Here is an 18852-nt window from a genome sequence, read left to right on the forward strand (position 1 = left end):
AACTATTTCAAAACACTAATTCTGTTTTTGTTTCTCCTGCGAATGGTTATAAGAAATTAATATAGTAAATTATAACTAAACAAATACAACAATGAATTCCTGAGCAGTTTCAAAATGATCTTTTGCCATGAAGCAAGTGTACCGATGAAGTACAGAGTTTTCAAGCGTCCCAATAGTCGCCTTATATTCCAGACCGAATAGTGAACATTGGGTCAAGGGCAATTAGCCCCTGGACAATAATTACCCCGGACCATTCCCCTGGCCCTAATCCTAATCCTGAACCTAATTTTAACCCTAACCCAAACTCTTAACCTAAACCTAACCATAACCCTAGTCTTTACTTTGACCTTACCACTAACCAGTATTTAGCCGGAGGGGGGGGGGGGGGGGGGGGGGAGAGTAATTGCCCTCGGGGGTAATTGCCCAGATACGGTGAAAATGAATCACAGCAGCCCAATACTGTTTACTATTACCAGCAATGCTAGAATTCATACTCTTTCAAATCTCATTTTCATATAGATATGTTGTGGTAGGCTGCACTTTGTCCATGTTTACATATCGATCTTCGACGATTTCACCATCATATGCTTCAATAACAAGATACCCACTTTCATCCACCTCAGGCTCTTGTCTTTGCTTGCTTGAATATATTGATACAGAATATAGAGGATCTTTCAGGCCTATCGCAAGAGGATCACGTGTATTATTCCTCTCGATAGTCGAGTACTCGTGCTTACGTGACGGTTCTCTGATTGGTGCAGATTGGTCTGAAGTTGAAAGAATATCTTCGTAAACTGAACCATGAAAGTTCCCACATCTCACTGCGTTATCTGCCGCTGTGGAATCGATGGACAGAACTCTGCTGGTCGTTTCTTCAAAGGAAGAGACACTATTGTTGACACAAACCTTTGCTCTTCCAACGCTCCACGGAGGTCCGTTATTAGTAGCACCGAGTAGACTTACGTTGGAAACCGGGTAACCATTTTCGTCAATGTCTTTTTCAGTTTCAGAGGTGTTCCCAGATTGAAGAAATTCGACGTTTGCTTTCTTTTTCTTCACAGTTCCTGACATGTCCATGTAATGCTCTATCTTGGTATTGGCTGTTGCGTTTTGATACTGCACAATGTCTTCATCAGAAATAAAGTTCATCTGACTCGAGTTACCTAGATCGTTGATCATTCCTGCATCAAGAGATTGATTCTGTCAAGAAGAAATAGTGAGTAAAAATTACATGAGGATGCATCGGTTTGTTTGCCGACATTACAATCTATTCTAGAAACTTAACATGGGTTACAAAATGTTTGCAAGTTATACTTGTTGAAATTAAAATCACCTTCCTCAAGTAGACATACATCTTTGTAACTTCATTTTTCATGAAAGAGGAAGTATTTCTATCAAAGTTTTATTCTAAAATGTTCTAACACTGTTGATGTGTAAAGGAAGACAGGTACACGTACACACACATCATAATGACAACTTACCGGGAAAATTTAAAAAGAACAGTTTTGTAATACTCATAACATTATTTGCAAGATTCATTTTCCGTATGTATTTCCAAAGTATGACAGGTTAAGTATTTTTTTTTCTTTAGTTTGATATAGTATGTCAAAGAAAGTAGCTGCGGAACTGTGAAAACTGCTGCGCTTGTTGTTTGACTATTAAAAAGAGGTCACTTGGGACATGAAAAGGTCCATGTGCGGTATCAAAACGTACTTGAAGTTTGTATCTGTTATATCCCTGCTTGAACTGACAAGACTGAAACCCTGAAAAGCAGGTAACCAATTCATCAGTTACATCCAATTATTTACTGTAAAAGAATCCTTGGATAAAGTAGTATGACGCAGCTCATATTTCTTCTTTGCAATTCATGACATGTCATGAAATACCCTGTTTTGCCTTTGGCTGTCGTGTCTTGACATGTGACAACAAACGGGCAATTACTCGGAAACCAACCACTAAAACAATGACGATATATTTCGGGCAGCTTTGCTTTCAAAGCGATATAGTACAAAAACATAACTGGTACAGTATTTATTGTTGTTTATATAGTAAATGCAAAATCTTCCTTACGTCACCATACATTTAAATTGAATTATTTGGTATCTGTAAAGAGAAAAAGAAACATTTTATTTGAATGCTGATAATCTCGATAAAGGAGAAATTCGCCTTTAAAAAGGCAACTTTATTTCGAGAGTAACAATCAATTGGGATTACCTCTGCTGAGTTCTGGCAGATGTGATAAAAGCCATCGTGGTTAGCTGTAGCTTGTCCAGTTTGGATTCTCGGATGATCCGGCAAAGGGCGATGCACTGTACAAACGTCGTTATTAACTGAGTGTATTATGTGAGTAGTCGATCTACTCGAGTTTTCTGTCCTCCTACATGATCTACAGACGAAGGAGGATATGATACCATAAATAAACTGTTCTTCTCAGGTTTTTAGAGAATATATGTCGCAAATCAAACACAAAAATACGAATTTACAGCTATGTCATAAAATGTTCATAAATATTATCAACAAAATCCTCATAATGAAAACTATTTGAAATGATTTCTTTTCATAGTTTACCTTCCAATATCAATACATTTGAATGTAAATCTTTTTAAACAAAATGTATCATTTTTATAGGCATGTTAAGCACGAATGCCATACATCCAAATATCATCTTGAAGGCACAAGGTAAAAATATGACTTGTGGGATCGTTACATTAAATACACATGTACATGCAGCTGATGAGGTGAGCTCACAGATCGCCACAAAAATATGTCTGTAGCATATCCCACCCCACACACTCACATCATTTATTTCACTATTAAAGCATAACTAACCTTTTCTTGTGTTGTTTGCACCAAGCCGCGGATGAAATAAAAAGCAATATGAAAACGACACACAGAAGTGTCGCCATTGTGTATGTTTTCACGTCTGTCCCAGGACCTGAAACTGAATATTAAGTCAATATTATTAACCTTTCACTTGATTTTGAAGATCAGTTATGCACTGGATCAATCAGGAAACAGAAAAAAAATGTTCGAATCATTACTTTTTTTAGTTCAGTCTTTTTCTTATAATTGCAACTGATTTACAAAATTAATTTCCCTTCATCGACCTAAACTAATGCCAATATTCACGGCATTGAAGCGCAGCCATGACAAAAGTCATGTGTCATAGGTACTTCTGTGGGATTCGAACCTCCAGCCTCCTGATTGGTAAACAGGGGCCATATCAAATAGACTAGAGAGCCATCAGCAGCATGACGCAAGATACACCAATTTTGACAAATATGCAATACACAACCGCAGATATACGGAATTAGAACCATCACTGGCTATCGAGTGAAAGGTCACTTTTTGTCTAGTGGTAATGATGCATGTTTATATAGCAGTTAGAAGGTGTCAAGGAATTTGTCAATGTGTTGCAATGCGAAATCTATTATTACCAACATTAATTGCATTTTCAATGTTTTTGATTACCATTGACTGATACAAAGAAAATGGAAGAAGAACAACATTGACCTGAAAGTGTTGTCATCAACTCACCTGCAGTAGATGTAGTAACAATCCTTTTCGATGCAAATTCTTTGGTGACATGAATTCCACCTAATAAGAATAACAACAACAAAAGACATCATGGGCATAGGTAGAGCGCATGCTAAACAATGCTAAAGAAAACTAATTGTCATCCGTTTTTCAATTGGAGTCCATATTTTTCAAACCGCTGCATACCAAACATGGAATGACAACTTGCGTACAGTTTCACACTGATGACGGCAGTTAACACCATGTGCGCAATTCATCTCCTCTGTTTTCTTAAAAATACACACTCACACACACACACACACACACACACACACACACCCACACACGCACGCACTGCAGACAAACATACACAAATACGTCGATACTGAGCTTGCACGATTAATACTTACTTGAAGCATTGCTTGTATTTGGAGTTGTCGTTGTGTAGTTTGTAACATCTTGAAATTCATCCTCTGAAATCAAACAATAATGCGTCAACAATGTGACTTGCAAATTTTCTAGTTGTGTACGGAAATATGAAGCAATAGTGTCAAACGCAGGTAAGGCTGACATCTTTTTTAAAGCATACTGGGTGTCCGTCAGGGCTTCTGAAAGCTGCTAAAAACAGCACATCATGCAGCTATTCTAGCTTAGATATTTTCTTGGTTTAGGAGAGAAAACACAGTGACCACACAATACCACTATCGACTATTCGCGGATATTCATCGCAGAGAGCAGTGCATTTGACCCGGTGAAGTGGTCCCGCCTTACAGCCAACTAGAACCCATGAAGACCAGCCTGAATAAGGGCTATTCAGCCATCTTCTCATATGGAAAAGGAACAGTCAAAACAAAAACAACAACAAAAACATCTGTAAAGGGAGATGACAGAAACGGGAATTGTTATTTAGAAGAGCTATAATAGATGACAATACCATACAGTCCCTTTTATACATGTTAAACTATTGGTGTCAGATGTCTCTACTGTGGCCCATGCTTCATTTTCTTTTCTTTTTCACTCTTATATTGATTTAAGGGAACTTGCTTGTGACGAGGTTGTAGTATACTGTTAAATGGATTTGGAACCTTACGGCACGAAACCTAGAATAAGTTATAATCATGGACTCTTTGGAAAAAAATGAAAGGAGGGATCCAGAGCTTTTAGACATGATAGCTCATTAAAACTGGATATTGCTTTCCAACTATAAAAGCAACCTCTACTTTTACTACATTATGAAAAGGAGAGTTGAAATAAAGTATTGACTGAAGTGCACTCATTAATGGTCGTTTATATAGAATATGAACGAATCATACATCGAAAGTAAATACTATGAAGGCATTAGATATAGGGTAAGAAAAAAAGGGGTACGGTCAATGTTTGTTTTCTTTCGATTTCTTAAAGAAATCAAGCGTTTTCTGGATTTATCCTTGAGGTTTTGGTTTCATACTTTATCAATGAAAACGGAGAAGATGAATCTAAAATGCAATTTCCAAGTATAGAAAAGACGGTATTATCGTGCCGATCATGTGTTAAAAGCTACCTAGTCATCAAGATAAACGTGTGTGTTTTGTCTTTCTTTCAGAATATATTGAAACTGAAAACAAAAACTTTGACTTTTCGTACCCTTGTTTTTAGGCCTTTAGTGGAAAATCGACCACTGTACTATTCCGGATATTGGATATCTACGGCCATATTTTTATTCTTTAATCAATATCTTTTTTTTTTTGGGGGGGGGGGGGGGGGCAAGACATACCACTTGTTTCATTTTCGACTTCCAGGCAAGACGGAACTGACGCGTTCCAAACCGGGAAGTAAGTCGACCATCCAGGTAGTCCCACACACTGCAGTGTTCTGCTGCCGATGAGGATGAAACCCTGGCAACAGGTAAGAGTTATCTCAGACCCAAAGCTCGTTATATTGGAATCCCAATAACCGTTAGGCACAGGGCCGGGATGATCACAAAACCCGAGAAAATCTATCAATATAGAAGTAAGGTGAATGAATGGGAAACATTGTATCGCCAAAAAAAGAAAAAAAAAGAAGAGGAATAAAAAAAAAATTGATTGCCGTCAACACATTAACTCTTGCACCGTTCGTTGTGGGGCTTAAATGATTTATGCTACAACATAATGTAGACAAACAATATAAATCGCCCTAATACACAAAAGGGGGTATTGTACTCTGGCGTTTTCAGGTCTTGATAGAATTGCCAGGTATGGACAGCGGTATAGCTTCAATGATTCGTGAATCAATACCAGAACTTATTTTTAAAGAATGTGATGATTGCATGATGTCGTTGGTCTTGGCATGACGAAGATTTGACTGGAATCATCAATCAGTTTGTCGTTTCTTTGTCTTTCCCTTATGTCACATCACTAAACTCTTTACTATAATACACACTGTTAAATGAATAATACACGAATTGCCGGATCCAAATTGTGACTCGTTTTGACACGTCCATTCCTGACGATACCTTTCGTCCGATATAGAAGTGTCATATATTTCTGATGTAAAACACATGCCCTCTCCTTAACGTACAAAAACAATTTCATGATTTTTTGGCTTTCCTTTTACAGGTAGACATACACATTTCGTTAGAATGAACGCCTGATTCATTCTGAAGATAAGACAGGTATTGTTGTCCATCGACTTTGAAGCATCCAATATATCCAGGTTCTGCGTAGATTTAGACGGTTGTGGTTACAAGGATATAACTTTCTCCATTTGTTTGGTAAGTCATATTTCACCAAGTATTTTTTTGTTGTTGATAAAGTTAGATATGTCATACAACTGTTATAGAAATCTCGGTATTACGATTATGTTAAATAATCATGATAATACATGTTATAACACCTAATAATATGATATATATATATATATATTAATATGTATAATTATATATATATATATATATATATAGTTCAAAATGAAAAAAAAAGTTATGCTTTAATCTAGTCATTTGTGTCATTACTTCTCTATATCTGTCTGTATTATATAATAGATGTATAACTACGTATATAATCAAAAAGTAAATTTCTATAAAGGGGAATGAAATATTCAAGGATAGATTTGTGTGACAGAAAAGAACGGACAGTATGCAATGCAAGACAAAGATGACCTAACAGTGGCAAGAAGGGCACAACCATGACATAAAAAAACTAAAGATATAGATAAAAGGAATAGATTGTGCTTATCAAAAGAAGGAATTTGAAGTCAATTGCAATGTAATTGCTATGACGGAATTCCGATATAATCCGAAAGCCTGGCATACTTTAATTGTACCCGTGCACCTCATCCTGTTCCCCACACTAGGCTTTTGTTGGGACCTACACTCAACAAGCTTTGCTTTTTAGTAGGTTCCATCGTATTTCTCTTTGCATCCTTTACTTTGATTGAAAATGACACATCGACCGCTATGTATTATGTTTGTATTCCTATTTCTTCATGTATGTATCCCAGCTAGACATTCTGTATTATTATATTTTGTTATATGTCATATATTTTCCATCGAGAAATACGAAAATAAAATTCAAATTGAAATTGAAATTGAAATACTGTATAGCTCTTCCAGTGAATCATATTTTAATCTCTGAATGATACTCTTGCTTTTAAAACTTCATTTATTCATCGTTGCATCTAACTGAATATTGAGGTATAAATTAAACTCTTGGTTTGTTACTCATGTGATTTGAAATAGAGAAATATAAACTCCATGGTAGTAAAAAAAGGTTAATAATTGATTATCCACACACTGGAATGCAAAATAGAAACAGAAGTCATATGCAATCTAACGGCTTCAAATCGATCTAAAATTAACAATGTCTTTCTAATACATAGGCCTAATTTGAGACCCGCTGAAGCATTTTATTTTTTATATAATACATTATGCATAGTCAATATCTGACTTCTCCCTCTTCACTTTGTCTAAAACTAATCCTACAAAATGAAAAAAAAAGAGGAAAGTGAACAAATTGAAACAAATATGAATTTCGATCTATACATGCAGACAAAAATGTCCACACGGAAATAACAAGAGGGGAAATTATCACACTTATAAACATTTTATACCTTGAAATTCGGATGGAATTTGGTTATCAAAAATATCAATCTTTAGATAAATTCATCTTTCTAACGGTATATAAACATTCCTTCCGCTGTTGGAGTGTCATCGTTAAGGTGATGAGTGAAAATGTACATAACTATCACACTCCCATACGAATAAGAAATTCACATACTCATAAGTTATTCAAAGAGTTTCCTCAAAGCATATTCAATCTCACCTCGGCATTTGAGTCTGACAGTCAACATCCTGGGACAATCGGTTCTATGTGACAGACACTCCTCTAGACGTATATAACCTGTGCATTGATGGTGAAGTCATAATTTAGGCAAACTGTGCAAAAGTTTGATCAACTCATTGTGTCCCCCAACTTTCAGCACAAGAAGAGCGGCATATGAAGAAAACGATTGATAACGAAAACAACATAGGACATACCAACTTTGACTCTGAAATGCATGGCCAAAATGCAGATTATGCGGAACGTGGAATTTCCCGTTTCTTAATGTTCATTCATTCATTCATTCATTCATTCATTCATTCATTTATTTCATTTCATTTCCTACAAAAGTATGAAATAAAGCATGACAAATTCGTTCGAAATTTACGACTATCTGTTATGTAATGATTGTAAACATTTATTCTTTTAAAGGAAAAATGCGTAATGCTGTAGTTACCATCAAGACATGAAATCCATTGACTTCTGTTCCACGTTGTGATACTTGGAGGTATCTGAGACGAATAATCCTCTGCCGCTGGGAAGCCGAGTTCTCCACAGACAAGTTCAGCAGCTTTGTCGTTAAATCCATCATAGCAGACATATCTGTCTGGACTGAGGACCAGTATGCCTTCCAGGGGAGAGGGTCCGCCAATCAGCTTTACCGATGATGACGCTTTAAATGAATAATGAAATCCAGAAGGTGAGTGAGCCTTTTGATGATTTATACAACTGTGAAATTGAACCATCAGAATAGAAGGTAGCATTTTTTTTTTGTGCATTTCATCAGAATTGCAGTGTCCACTGAGTTCAGAGTCGAAAGAATGAGCCAAAATCAGTTATTAATCAACATTATGTCATTTGCTTGAATCGTTATCACATTAATAGAATTATGTTCTTCCGACAATTTATACAAAATTTTACAAAATGATAATAGTAACAACAATTATAATAAAGGCAATGATAATAATGATGATAACAATAATAATATAAGTAATAACAATAATTACAATAATCGTAATCATAATTATTACCACAATAATAATAACAACAGTAGTCATCACAATACCTAGCTCTTTCATAGCGTATTCCAGACTAGCAAGGGGCGATCACACATCGCCGGTTTAGATGGCGGTTCATGGCGGTTCTCAAACCGCCGTGAACCGTGTCCCAACGATGGCGGAAAGCACTTAAATGCGATTTTAAACGTTCTCAAGACGTTTTGAACACGGCGCTAACGCGGATTGGCGCGATAGTAACACGGATCTCCTCGAAAGGTGGAGGAGTCCATACCAAGCCCTTGTAGTTGGATGCAATTTAGAGCCCTTTCACTCGTCTTCAATGGGTTTAACAACAAGGAGGTATTACTTTGTTAGGTACACACAATTCAAAAGAAATCGCCAAACGTTGTAACACCTTGTGTATTTACAGATTGACATATGTGATGCAATAAGCAATTGTCTTCAAGTTTCAACATTTATCTGCTTTTTTTCTCTCTCTTTTAACTTTTAAAATATCTGTATTAACTGTCATTAAAAAGACATACATGTCAAAGCAAAATCCAACATAGTTTACAAATTTCCTGTTCATTTGCAGGTTTATATATGTGACAGTGCACCTCAAAACAAACAAAAAGTCGCCAGACATGAATTTTTAGTTTAGACCATTTTCTGAAAGAGCAGACTTTAAGCTTTAAAATGATATATAACTCAAATCAAATGGACTCTCCTAACCTATCTAAATATTGGAAAGAAAGCACAAACTTGGGAAAAGTGTGAACTGAGAAAAGAGGCTCTGAAGTAGAGTTTTGTACAGTGTCTATTCAAGCGCTTAATCTTTACCAAACCGTGCTGGCTGTGCGATGAATGGGACAAAAAAACAGAAAGTAAACCACCAGAGTAACAACAATGAAGGGATTATCAGATTAAACTGAAATTGAGCATTCCTCATTAACACATTCTGTCCATAATTAATGCCAACTTTTAAAGCAGTAGCACTATCCTTTCAAAAGTTATTAGAGTTGAAAGTGAAGAGTGTGGACAAGGTTTTTCAGAAATGAAAAAGGGATTCTAAAGACACACCTAATCACACTATTCTACCCAATATGTTCGAGATAAACTGCTGAAAAAACAAACTGTCCTGCCCGTTTTATGATACCAAATTTTAGCATAATGTAAAAGAAGACCCGCTCTTTCAGAAAATATGAAGAAGTCAAGTTCGGCTAGGTTGACCCGTTTCACTTATTTTCAGTCCTCACGCAAAATCAGTGTGTGCGACTTTATGTTCGTTTTGAGGTGCACGGTCACATATATCAAGTGATGTACAAGTACTTGCTTGTTTCAACATCTCTTTTTTTCCTTTCTTAATTAAGTTTCACATACATCTCTAACAGCAGTCAATAAAAAGACATACATATCAAAGAAGAATATAGTGACTATATCTACGTAGTTCCCTGTTTATCTACAGGTTCATGTAACATAATAATGGTGTTTTTTTTTTCAAGTTTCAACTCTCTTAAGTTTCAACATATCTGTATCAACATGCACTCTTACAAAAAGGCATGCATAATCACGAAAGCAGAACCCAACATATCTATTTTTTAAAATTCATGTTCCATTTTCCACATTCCATACAAGTTTTATATTCCATTTGGTTTTGAAAAAGAAATGTTTTTAACACAATGGTCAGTTTGAAACGAAATTGCACAAAATCATGTATAAGGACGTATAATTGACGTGTAATATTAACATAAGTCTTCTGTGTATAACTTACAGGTTAACGTAAATGGCCATCTTTTAAGCTATCAAGCTTTAACAAAATTATGAACACCCCTTTTAAAGTAACTGATGTACTATTCAACAAACCTACCAACTTTTTGAATATTTGATTTTCTTTGCAACTGATTGACAAATTGCCCTACATCGACGTAAATAAGCACTGAATTGATCAGTGTGTTAGTAGTAGCCATGATAAAAAAAAAAAAAAAAATCATGGGCGTACACACTCGAGCAGGACTCAAACCTGCGACGTCTTGATCACCGGACAGGCGTCATTTCCGCTAGACCACCGAGCTTTCGCCCGACAGCAAGTGTTGGTTCTAATCCTTAATATAGCATGCAGCGGGTACTGCGTAATTATTCAAATTCATGAAATTCTTCCGTCGAGACCTTTTCATTGCAACTGATTGACAAATTGCCCTACATCGACGTAAATAAGCACTGAATTGATCAGTGTTTTAGTAGCAGCCATGATAAAAAAAATCATGGGCGTACATTTTTTTAAAATCATGGCTACTACTAAAACACTGATCAATTCAGTGCTTATTTACGTCGATGTAGGGCAATTTGTCAATCAGTTGCAATGAAAAGGTCTCGACGGAAGAATTTTATGAATTTGAATTAAATTTTCTGTGTTACTCTGTGTTAAAATAAAAAAGTAATGAAACTGCAGTATTCAATATAATATTGACCTGATCTTGTATTATGGGTTCATCTTTGCTTTTTTCCCCCCATTTTTTTTTTTATTGCTCCGCTACAAAGTGTCGCTGGAGGCATTATTCTCTTTTAAGTTCAACATTTGCTTTTGCATGAAAATTCATGGCCGTGTTAACACGGTATTATCACGGATCTTGCGGTGCAAACACGGAGGAGCCGTTTTTTACGCGGTGGACGGCGTTTTGAACACGGTCCATTTCAAACCGCCAAGACCGCCACGAAAAATTAAATATGTTTCGTTTTTCTAGCGGTTTTACGCGGTTCTCGGGGTTTATGGCGGATGAGTGACGGATGACCAGGGTTTGCGAATGTGGGACCGTTCTGAAGCAAATAATTTTCACATATATATATATATATATATATATAATGTACTCTTGAATGAATCCCACAAGAATTGGAACAATCATCCCCCGCATTCCTAATGATTCCCACTGATCAGTTACTAGCTATCCCCTTTAAGGGTGCAAAATGCGCTTTACACACTGTCATTACCAAGGCCACTATTACATTATTTACAACCAGCACTGACAGTGCTCACTCTTCACTCCCTGATACCAGCCAGTCGCTATTTTACAGTCGCGGACATGCTGACCAACCGTAGACGTATATCAAACTCTAGGTGATCAACCAATATTAACACTATTTTGGACCAGTTCAAGGGATGCAACAGTGTTGATGTGTATAGGTTGGAACCCCTGGCCAATGCGAATTCTTGATATATATTTTTATCTCATCATATATGCCAAGAGATTGCGCTAGTATACTATTGAATGAAAAGACATAACAGAATGTCTATGAATACTCAACGTCTTAAAACTTTTTAATTTAAAGTGCTTCAATGAACTCCAGTCACTGAAGGTAGAATAAGTTCAATGTAATACTTCACACTGTTGTTTTCAACAAGCAAACATATTTAATGAAGGATATATTCATTGTCAAATTGTCAAAGACAATAAATAATCTCATTTCCCGCTTAAAAACGACCGTCGCTAAGTCCGGCGACTGATGCAATGACGGTAGCGAATACTAATTTATTTTGTTCGAAGGGCGAGTGTAGAAACGAAGGCATCTTTAAAAACTCTGGTATAAGTAGGTTATTCATTGTATTAATATAATTGTATCAACATCCATAATGCATTGACTGCTATACAGGTGTTAATCTAGTTGTTTTCACATAAAAGTTCGTAAAAATCGCACTTGAGAAAAAGTCTTTGCTAACCATTCGGTTTAATCTCTATCTCCTTCTCTACTGACAACAAATTCTTATATCACTTTGCGTTTGCATCAAAATAATTGTTGACATTAACAGCTGTTATACCGTGCCTTTATGATAAAGAGCGGAAATGCTTGGTCATGACACACGAATATGCCATGTTTTGTTTGTTTGAGGATTCTGATGGGTGATATAACGTTAAAAATGAAGTCCATGATAACATGATTGTTAAAATGTCGAGAAAGAGAAACCCCGTTATACGTGCGGAAATGATATAAAGCTATCATTGTGCGAGATCTTCTAAATTGTAAAGAATAACGTGATGATCATATTGATATAATGACAATTAAATGATTTTGATAAATGATAATGGTAATTATCATTGGCACTTACCTTCGTAACATTTTACGGTCATGGTAAACTTCAGTGGGTAGGTATATATACCATATCCAAATCTTCGTCTGGTGGGCCATTGACAAATGAGGGGAAGATTGGTTGTGATCCTTAATCAATATCAGGGACGTTTTGTTGGTAATTTCATCACGTATATAATAAGTAATAACTTTGTTGTTGATAGACTCAATTTCTGTGAGAATTCGACGTCCCCGAGGCGCCTGTACAACCCAACTATCTCCTTTAGAGACGCATCTTTCATCACACCATATCTCCTTTACCAGTGGTCCTCCCGAACAGTTCAGAGTTAAATCTGCGGGACGTAGAGAGCAGAAAGGGGTACATTGAAAATGAATGGTTCATTTTTTTTATATATTCCATGTAGGATAAGTACGAGCATTGACCCTCAACGCACACAAAGTATCAATGTAATGGTCTATACAGCTGCGCTGATTCATTCTCTTTTGTCTAAGAACAAAATAGAAGATCAACTCCATTGCTTCGACTGTGGTGACATGATCACATAACCTTAGACTTTGAACACTGAATATATAGCATTCTAACCCTAGCATTTTTTTTTCAAGTATCATATAAACTCCACGTTTTCGAATCTTCTTTCAGGTAGCTATTTCTTCCTTCCCATACCCCATTCGATCCAAAATAGAAATGAAGGGGAACAACTGTCAGAAACCCTTGCGTATATTTAATTTCATGTTTAAATTTTTCAGATTCACGCTAAAGAAGTTGACATCTGTACCGCAAATAAATCAGTCTCATTCCAGTTTACCTAATATGTTATTTGTAGGCCTAATGGCACATTGATGAAAATGGTAGAGACTAATCCTTCGATCTATGGCAGTATCTATATTATTATGTATAAAATAAGACTGTTTGCCTCCTTTTTCCAAAAATGCAAATATCCTAAAGTAAATGAGTTGATTAGTGATAAAAATGTAATAGATAGATATAAAGGATACTTACAAGTCGTATTACTTTCCAGAGTAAGGGAAGTGAGGAACAATGTAGGAAAGATGAAGAGCCCAAGTGACCATGCCACCAGGTATGCCATTTTCCCCTGATCGCAAAGTCATAAGCCGTGGAAAATGTTGATTTATTCTTGTTCAGCGTAATATAATGTTGTTGCGAAAAGGTAAAGACAAGTTTGATTGTATGGAGTCGTCGCTAAGGCGAAGTCTGCAACACACTGTGAGAAAGAGCACAGGCGAGTTTCTTCTTGCCCGGTAGAGAAATTGGCATTGTTAGCAGGATTGCGCTTAATGATGTCGTGGGGAAAGTGAAAAGTGTGGACGTGACGAAACTGCGCAACTACAGTACTCGACCACTCCCTGCAAAGTGGCAATTAAACTGCTCACTCAGTTGCAATTGCGGCGTCTCACTTCAATTCCCCAGGCTTTCAAGAAAGCAAAACCATATGATTATTGAAAGGAAACTAAGCGTAGTCATCAAGCTGTCCCTCGCTGTTTCAATCACTAATATATAATATTTTTAATTTTGAGTCTGGTGATATAGCCATGCTCTGTCGAGTACGGTATCAATCATTTTGTCTTTCTCCTTGAGGAACTTTATGCATTAATAATCGCGCTAGATTCTACTGTTTAAAATACATTTTAAAGTGAAGCCTGGCAAGGAAGGGTGATTTGATTTTTTTTGACACTTAAAGATATTTTGTAATTATTGCTCAGTGAATGATTTAATGACCAGCAAGTCACCTCTTCTATCAGAACTAGCCATTATGTGTTAATGTTTGTAATAATTGCCATTGTTGATTTGTGTGTGTGTGTGTGTGTGTGTGTGAGTACTACAAATGACAAATCGAGGTCTGGGGATTGTCTTCATTTATTTATGCACGTGCGTATTATGTGACATGATATCTTAAAAAAGCTAAAAAGTCATTGGAACATGCAATAAAAGGATTACATTAACAGCCCTGAAATTGCACATTACACATAACATTTGGATGTTTCCAGCGTAGTAGAGTATGCAATGGAAAATTTATTCTGTATCAATATTTCATCGGGGAAATAGCTTTTCGAGAGGTTTTCATATGGAGATTAATGGGTCGTTAGAGGCTTTCTAATAGCCTTACTATAACAAATTGAACCCGAGAACGAGAAAGCCACTTACATCTATCTGTAGCTCAAGCACATAAGCTTAATTTGTTCATGTAGTAGATAGGTACGGCATACATCGGGTAATTCGAATCACCAACAGGACCATTATTTTTTTTTGGTGTGTGTGTGCGTGTGTGTGTATTTGTCTAGCTATTTCCTTTGATTTTCAGAAAATTAAAACAATATGTCAGTTGACAGATAGCCATTGATTCTTGGTAGGTTTGGAGAACTTGTCTACAGCTTTAACATGTTTAAACTGTATGAAGAGAGCATCTGTTGTGTCATATTTCCTATAGTTTCGTACAGGACTCTCTGCAGACCGACACTGAGAACTAGATGTACTGTCTAAATCAATGCCATTGTCATTAACTTGTAAGCTGAAAGAACGTGCTTTAAGTCCTCCTTCTCCTCCTTCACCATAATATCTGAAATGTTCATTCAAATATCCGGCTGAACTCTGGATATCTTGTTATTGTCAGTGATTTATTCATCGAACGAGGGATATAACGTTGATATCAAATTTGAAGAGAAGAAGATTAGCTTTAGAAAAGAGATCCTAGTTCTACATGTAAACGTTTTAAACAGACTTATCTCGGCCAACTGCTACAGGCCACATGATAAAGATATCGTGGCGGTGTTAAACAGCGAACACTATGATATTATTGCATTTTATACAACGTCCAAGTAGATCCTTGTAATTTGATTGGAGGATTGTTGGTGACGTGATATTCAATAAGTACTCCATTCAACGCACCGTGCAATTTTTGGTTCTATTTTTGCGTGCAACTTGGTTCGATTTTTTTCGTTCTATTCCACGGTTCGAGATTGTACGGTACTGCATGTACTTTGTGTTGCATATTGAGGATCGCATGCAGCTAGCACAGGTGTACGTGTGCGGTACATGCATGCGCGTATGTAGGCCTACGTAGTGCTAGTTTACGACGCGTCGTGTATGAGCGCTAGTCACATATAGCTGTGACCTGTATCTACACTGATTGCACAAGCCAGAAAGAGAATCGCAGTGGATCAACATGTAAGTATGGCTATATTTTTCATACATATATAGACTTCTAGGCCTACTTAGACCTACCCAACAATCCTCCAACCAAAAGGATCTACTTGGACGTTGTATAAAACAAATAGTGTATGGTCTTTACTCTTGCAATGGAACGAGATTTCGCACTCTGTGAAAGATGAGGCGCACTATTCAACTCGGCTTCGCCTCGTTGAATAGAGCGCCTCTATCTTTCACCTCGTGCGAAATCTCGTACCATTGCACTCGTGACCATTCACTATTTTTATAGAAATTGATGTTACCATCCAACCCTTCGAACTTGTATAAGTTCCCCCATTTTGAGAAGGGCAGGGGCTTTGGGTGTATACGATACATGTATTTTTAATTTTTAATTTTTAAATCCGCAAAGACCTTTTCCCATAATGGCATAATCAATATTAGATGACTTCACCACAATCGACGAGTGTACACTGTGTGACATGGCGCCATCTCGCGTTCGTAAAATGTACATTTACACACGCCAAAATTTTAGCAGTGGTCGAAAATGATCCCATAATGCACTTGTATGAAATCCTCTTTTTTTAAACCGTATTACCTTTATGATGGCAATGATATTACTAATAATTATTATAATTTCGATAATGTCTTCAGAAGATGCTGTTACAGTTTTGAAAAGTATTTCAGAACGAGATCATTTCCATGCAATGAACCTTTCCTATATGATTACTTACTTCACGTCTTTGATTGGTAATGCGGAGTCATAAAAGTGCAGTGTATGCAGCTTTATGTGTGAGTGACAGTGAAATCACTAGTGTAGTGTTTGTGGTGAAAGCTGATGTTCTGATACTGCTGCACTGCTGATCTCATTGTTGTCGTTAAAAAGTGTTTATTAGGTAATAGCTTTGAACATTTTATCCAAGGACTTAAATGGGTTGGTTTTTCGGTTGTGACAGGGTTCTAGGTTTAATTTAATGCAAGGATTCAGTTAGGTTTATGTTTGTGGGTAGGATTTATGTTTGGCGTAGCATGCAGTCATTTCATTTGGGGCAATAGTCGCACGAGAAAATGTCATGGAACCCTTTTTTTTCTACTTACCTAATTATTCTTTTTACTAATTTACTAATTTCATAACACAAACTCGCATAGAGTATTCTACTCGGCTGGGTTCTTATTGGTAAGGAAAACCGATAGTATCTTATCATTAGCCAGTCTGGACACAGGATGAAAAATAAGGGGAAGATAATGGACCTTTTGAAGAAAAAGCGTTTTTGCATTTAGGCCACTTTGAAAGAAAACAGGAATTTCATCTGAATTTTAAAAAACAAACTTAAACTTTGAAGTTAGACTGCCTGGACTGCATTGATGTCAGTTTTATAAACATGGTGAATGTGAAGAACTACCATATCATTAAAAATTGAGACACTATTGCAAGTGTAATAAGCTGTTCATTATTTTACAGTGCATTAGTCAGTGAATGAGCTCGTACTGTTTAATAGAACGACATACACACACACACACACACACACACACACACACACGCACACACACACTAACGCAGACACATACACTCCAGGGCTCTATTGCCCAGTTAAAGTTGTCAAGCCACCTACTTTGTTGGTATCTTTATTGCCCAATTGGGCAACTACAATTCAAAATGGATTGCAATGTTTGTCAACATTTAAGATTCAATGATTTTTAAAAAAATACATGTATTTTTATAATTGTACATGCATTAATGTATGTATGTTCATGTATATTTGTATAATATTATGTGCATATTATAAATAATACATGTAATACAAATATAGGATACGTGTAAAAAACGTGTATAAGATCATTAAAGCAAAATAAGTAATATTTCTATAATGTGTAACAATACCTGTTTACGGGACAGCACAGGTTAATAGCCAAAAGAGGGCGCACAGACGGCAGCCTTATATAAAAAAAAAAGAAGTAATTTTCTCTCGCTCGTTGAAAGGAGAGCTCGATGGCTTGATTCAAGGAGTCCATTCCCACGAAATAATTTTATCTAATAATTTCCTTACTTTTCAAATAAGGCTGAAAAGCACATAGGACCGATTTCTGACAGAGTAATATCCCCACTGGAAAGAACACATGGTGACTGAATACATTCACACTGTGTCAGCTTGTGTTCTTTTTTGATGACCGATATCTTCTATACGTTATAATCAGAGCTTGTATGACCTTTCTCTCTTACTCTTTTTAATTCTATCACTACTCTATTGCACATAATATTCAACCCACGTATGTTTGCACAACATTGTTGCATTTATATAGGGCACGACAATGCCTTTTTATTTTCACCAGGACCACACTGAAATCAAGCATTAACAAAGTTCCTTCACTTTCTCTGTGACAACTCCAAAGGTATATAACCAGGCAACCGAATACATTCTTCCATAGACCTGTGTATATTGCTTCTTGAACGCTGCATAAAATTCATCTTGTATTATGATTGATTGATTCTTAGATATCGAATAGGTACAGTATTTCGCTCTCGATAAACTCTCAATCCTGCTTAATATGCAACATATTTTCAAATACATTCACCTCATTTCATTTATAATATTGTACACATGTCTGGAATGTTATTTACACATCTTTGAAGAACATCCTACAAGCCATGCAAAACTGTTCAAGAAGTTAGGGATATACATTTGCTTTTAATACTTTTCATTCATTTCCTCACAATGCTTTACTTAAACAATGTCAAGTTGACCACTATGGTAACCAAATGAGTCAATTTTCGCATACAATCTGATTTCATGCATTAATGCTTTATCAGTCTTATAAA

At 36.3% G+C, this 18852-nt stretch overlaps 1 protein-coding gene across 1 annotated transcript; it reads right to left on the reverse strand.

Moving 5' to 3' along the window:
- Window positions 1-498: 498 nt before the first annotated feature.
- LOC140227121 (uncharacterized) lies at window positions 499-12912 on the reverse strand. The gene is made up of 8 exons (XM_072307553.1): window positions 12891-12912; window positions 8251-8466; window positions 7797-7874; window positions 5270-5491; window positions 3538-3597; window positions 3191-3200; window positions 2215-2386; window positions 499-1200 (listed from the first exon to the last, which is right to left on the reverse strand). Exons 1-8 carry the CDS (start codon window positions 12910-12912, stop codon window positions 499-501), a joined length of 1482 nt encoding a protein of 493 aa, XP_072163654.1.
- Window positions 12913-18852: the final 5940 nt, after the last annotated feature.

The sequence above is a fragment of the Diadema setosum genome, chromosome 4, assembly GCF_964275005.1.
Source record: "Diadema setosum chromosome 4, eeDiaSeto1, whole genome shotgun sequence".
In the NCBI taxonomy this organism is placed as follows: domain Eukaryota; kingdom Metazoa; phylum Echinodermata; class Echinoidea; order Diadematoida; family Diadematidae; genus Diadema; species Diadema setosum.

Bases quoted from the DNA above. Each gene is read 5' to 3' on its own strand.
- LOC140227121 (XM_072307553.1), bottom strand. From the start codon at position 12,912: ATGACCGTAAAATGTTACGAAG. The intron at 7,875-8,250 runs GTAACTACAGCA...ATCAATGCACAG, and splicing joins ATGGATTTCATGTCTTGATG to GTTATATACGTCTAGAGGAG. The intron at 5,492-7,796 runs GTGAGATTGAAT...CTATATTGATAG, and splicing joins TGTCAGACTCAAATGCCGAG to ATTTTCTCGGGTTTTGTGAT.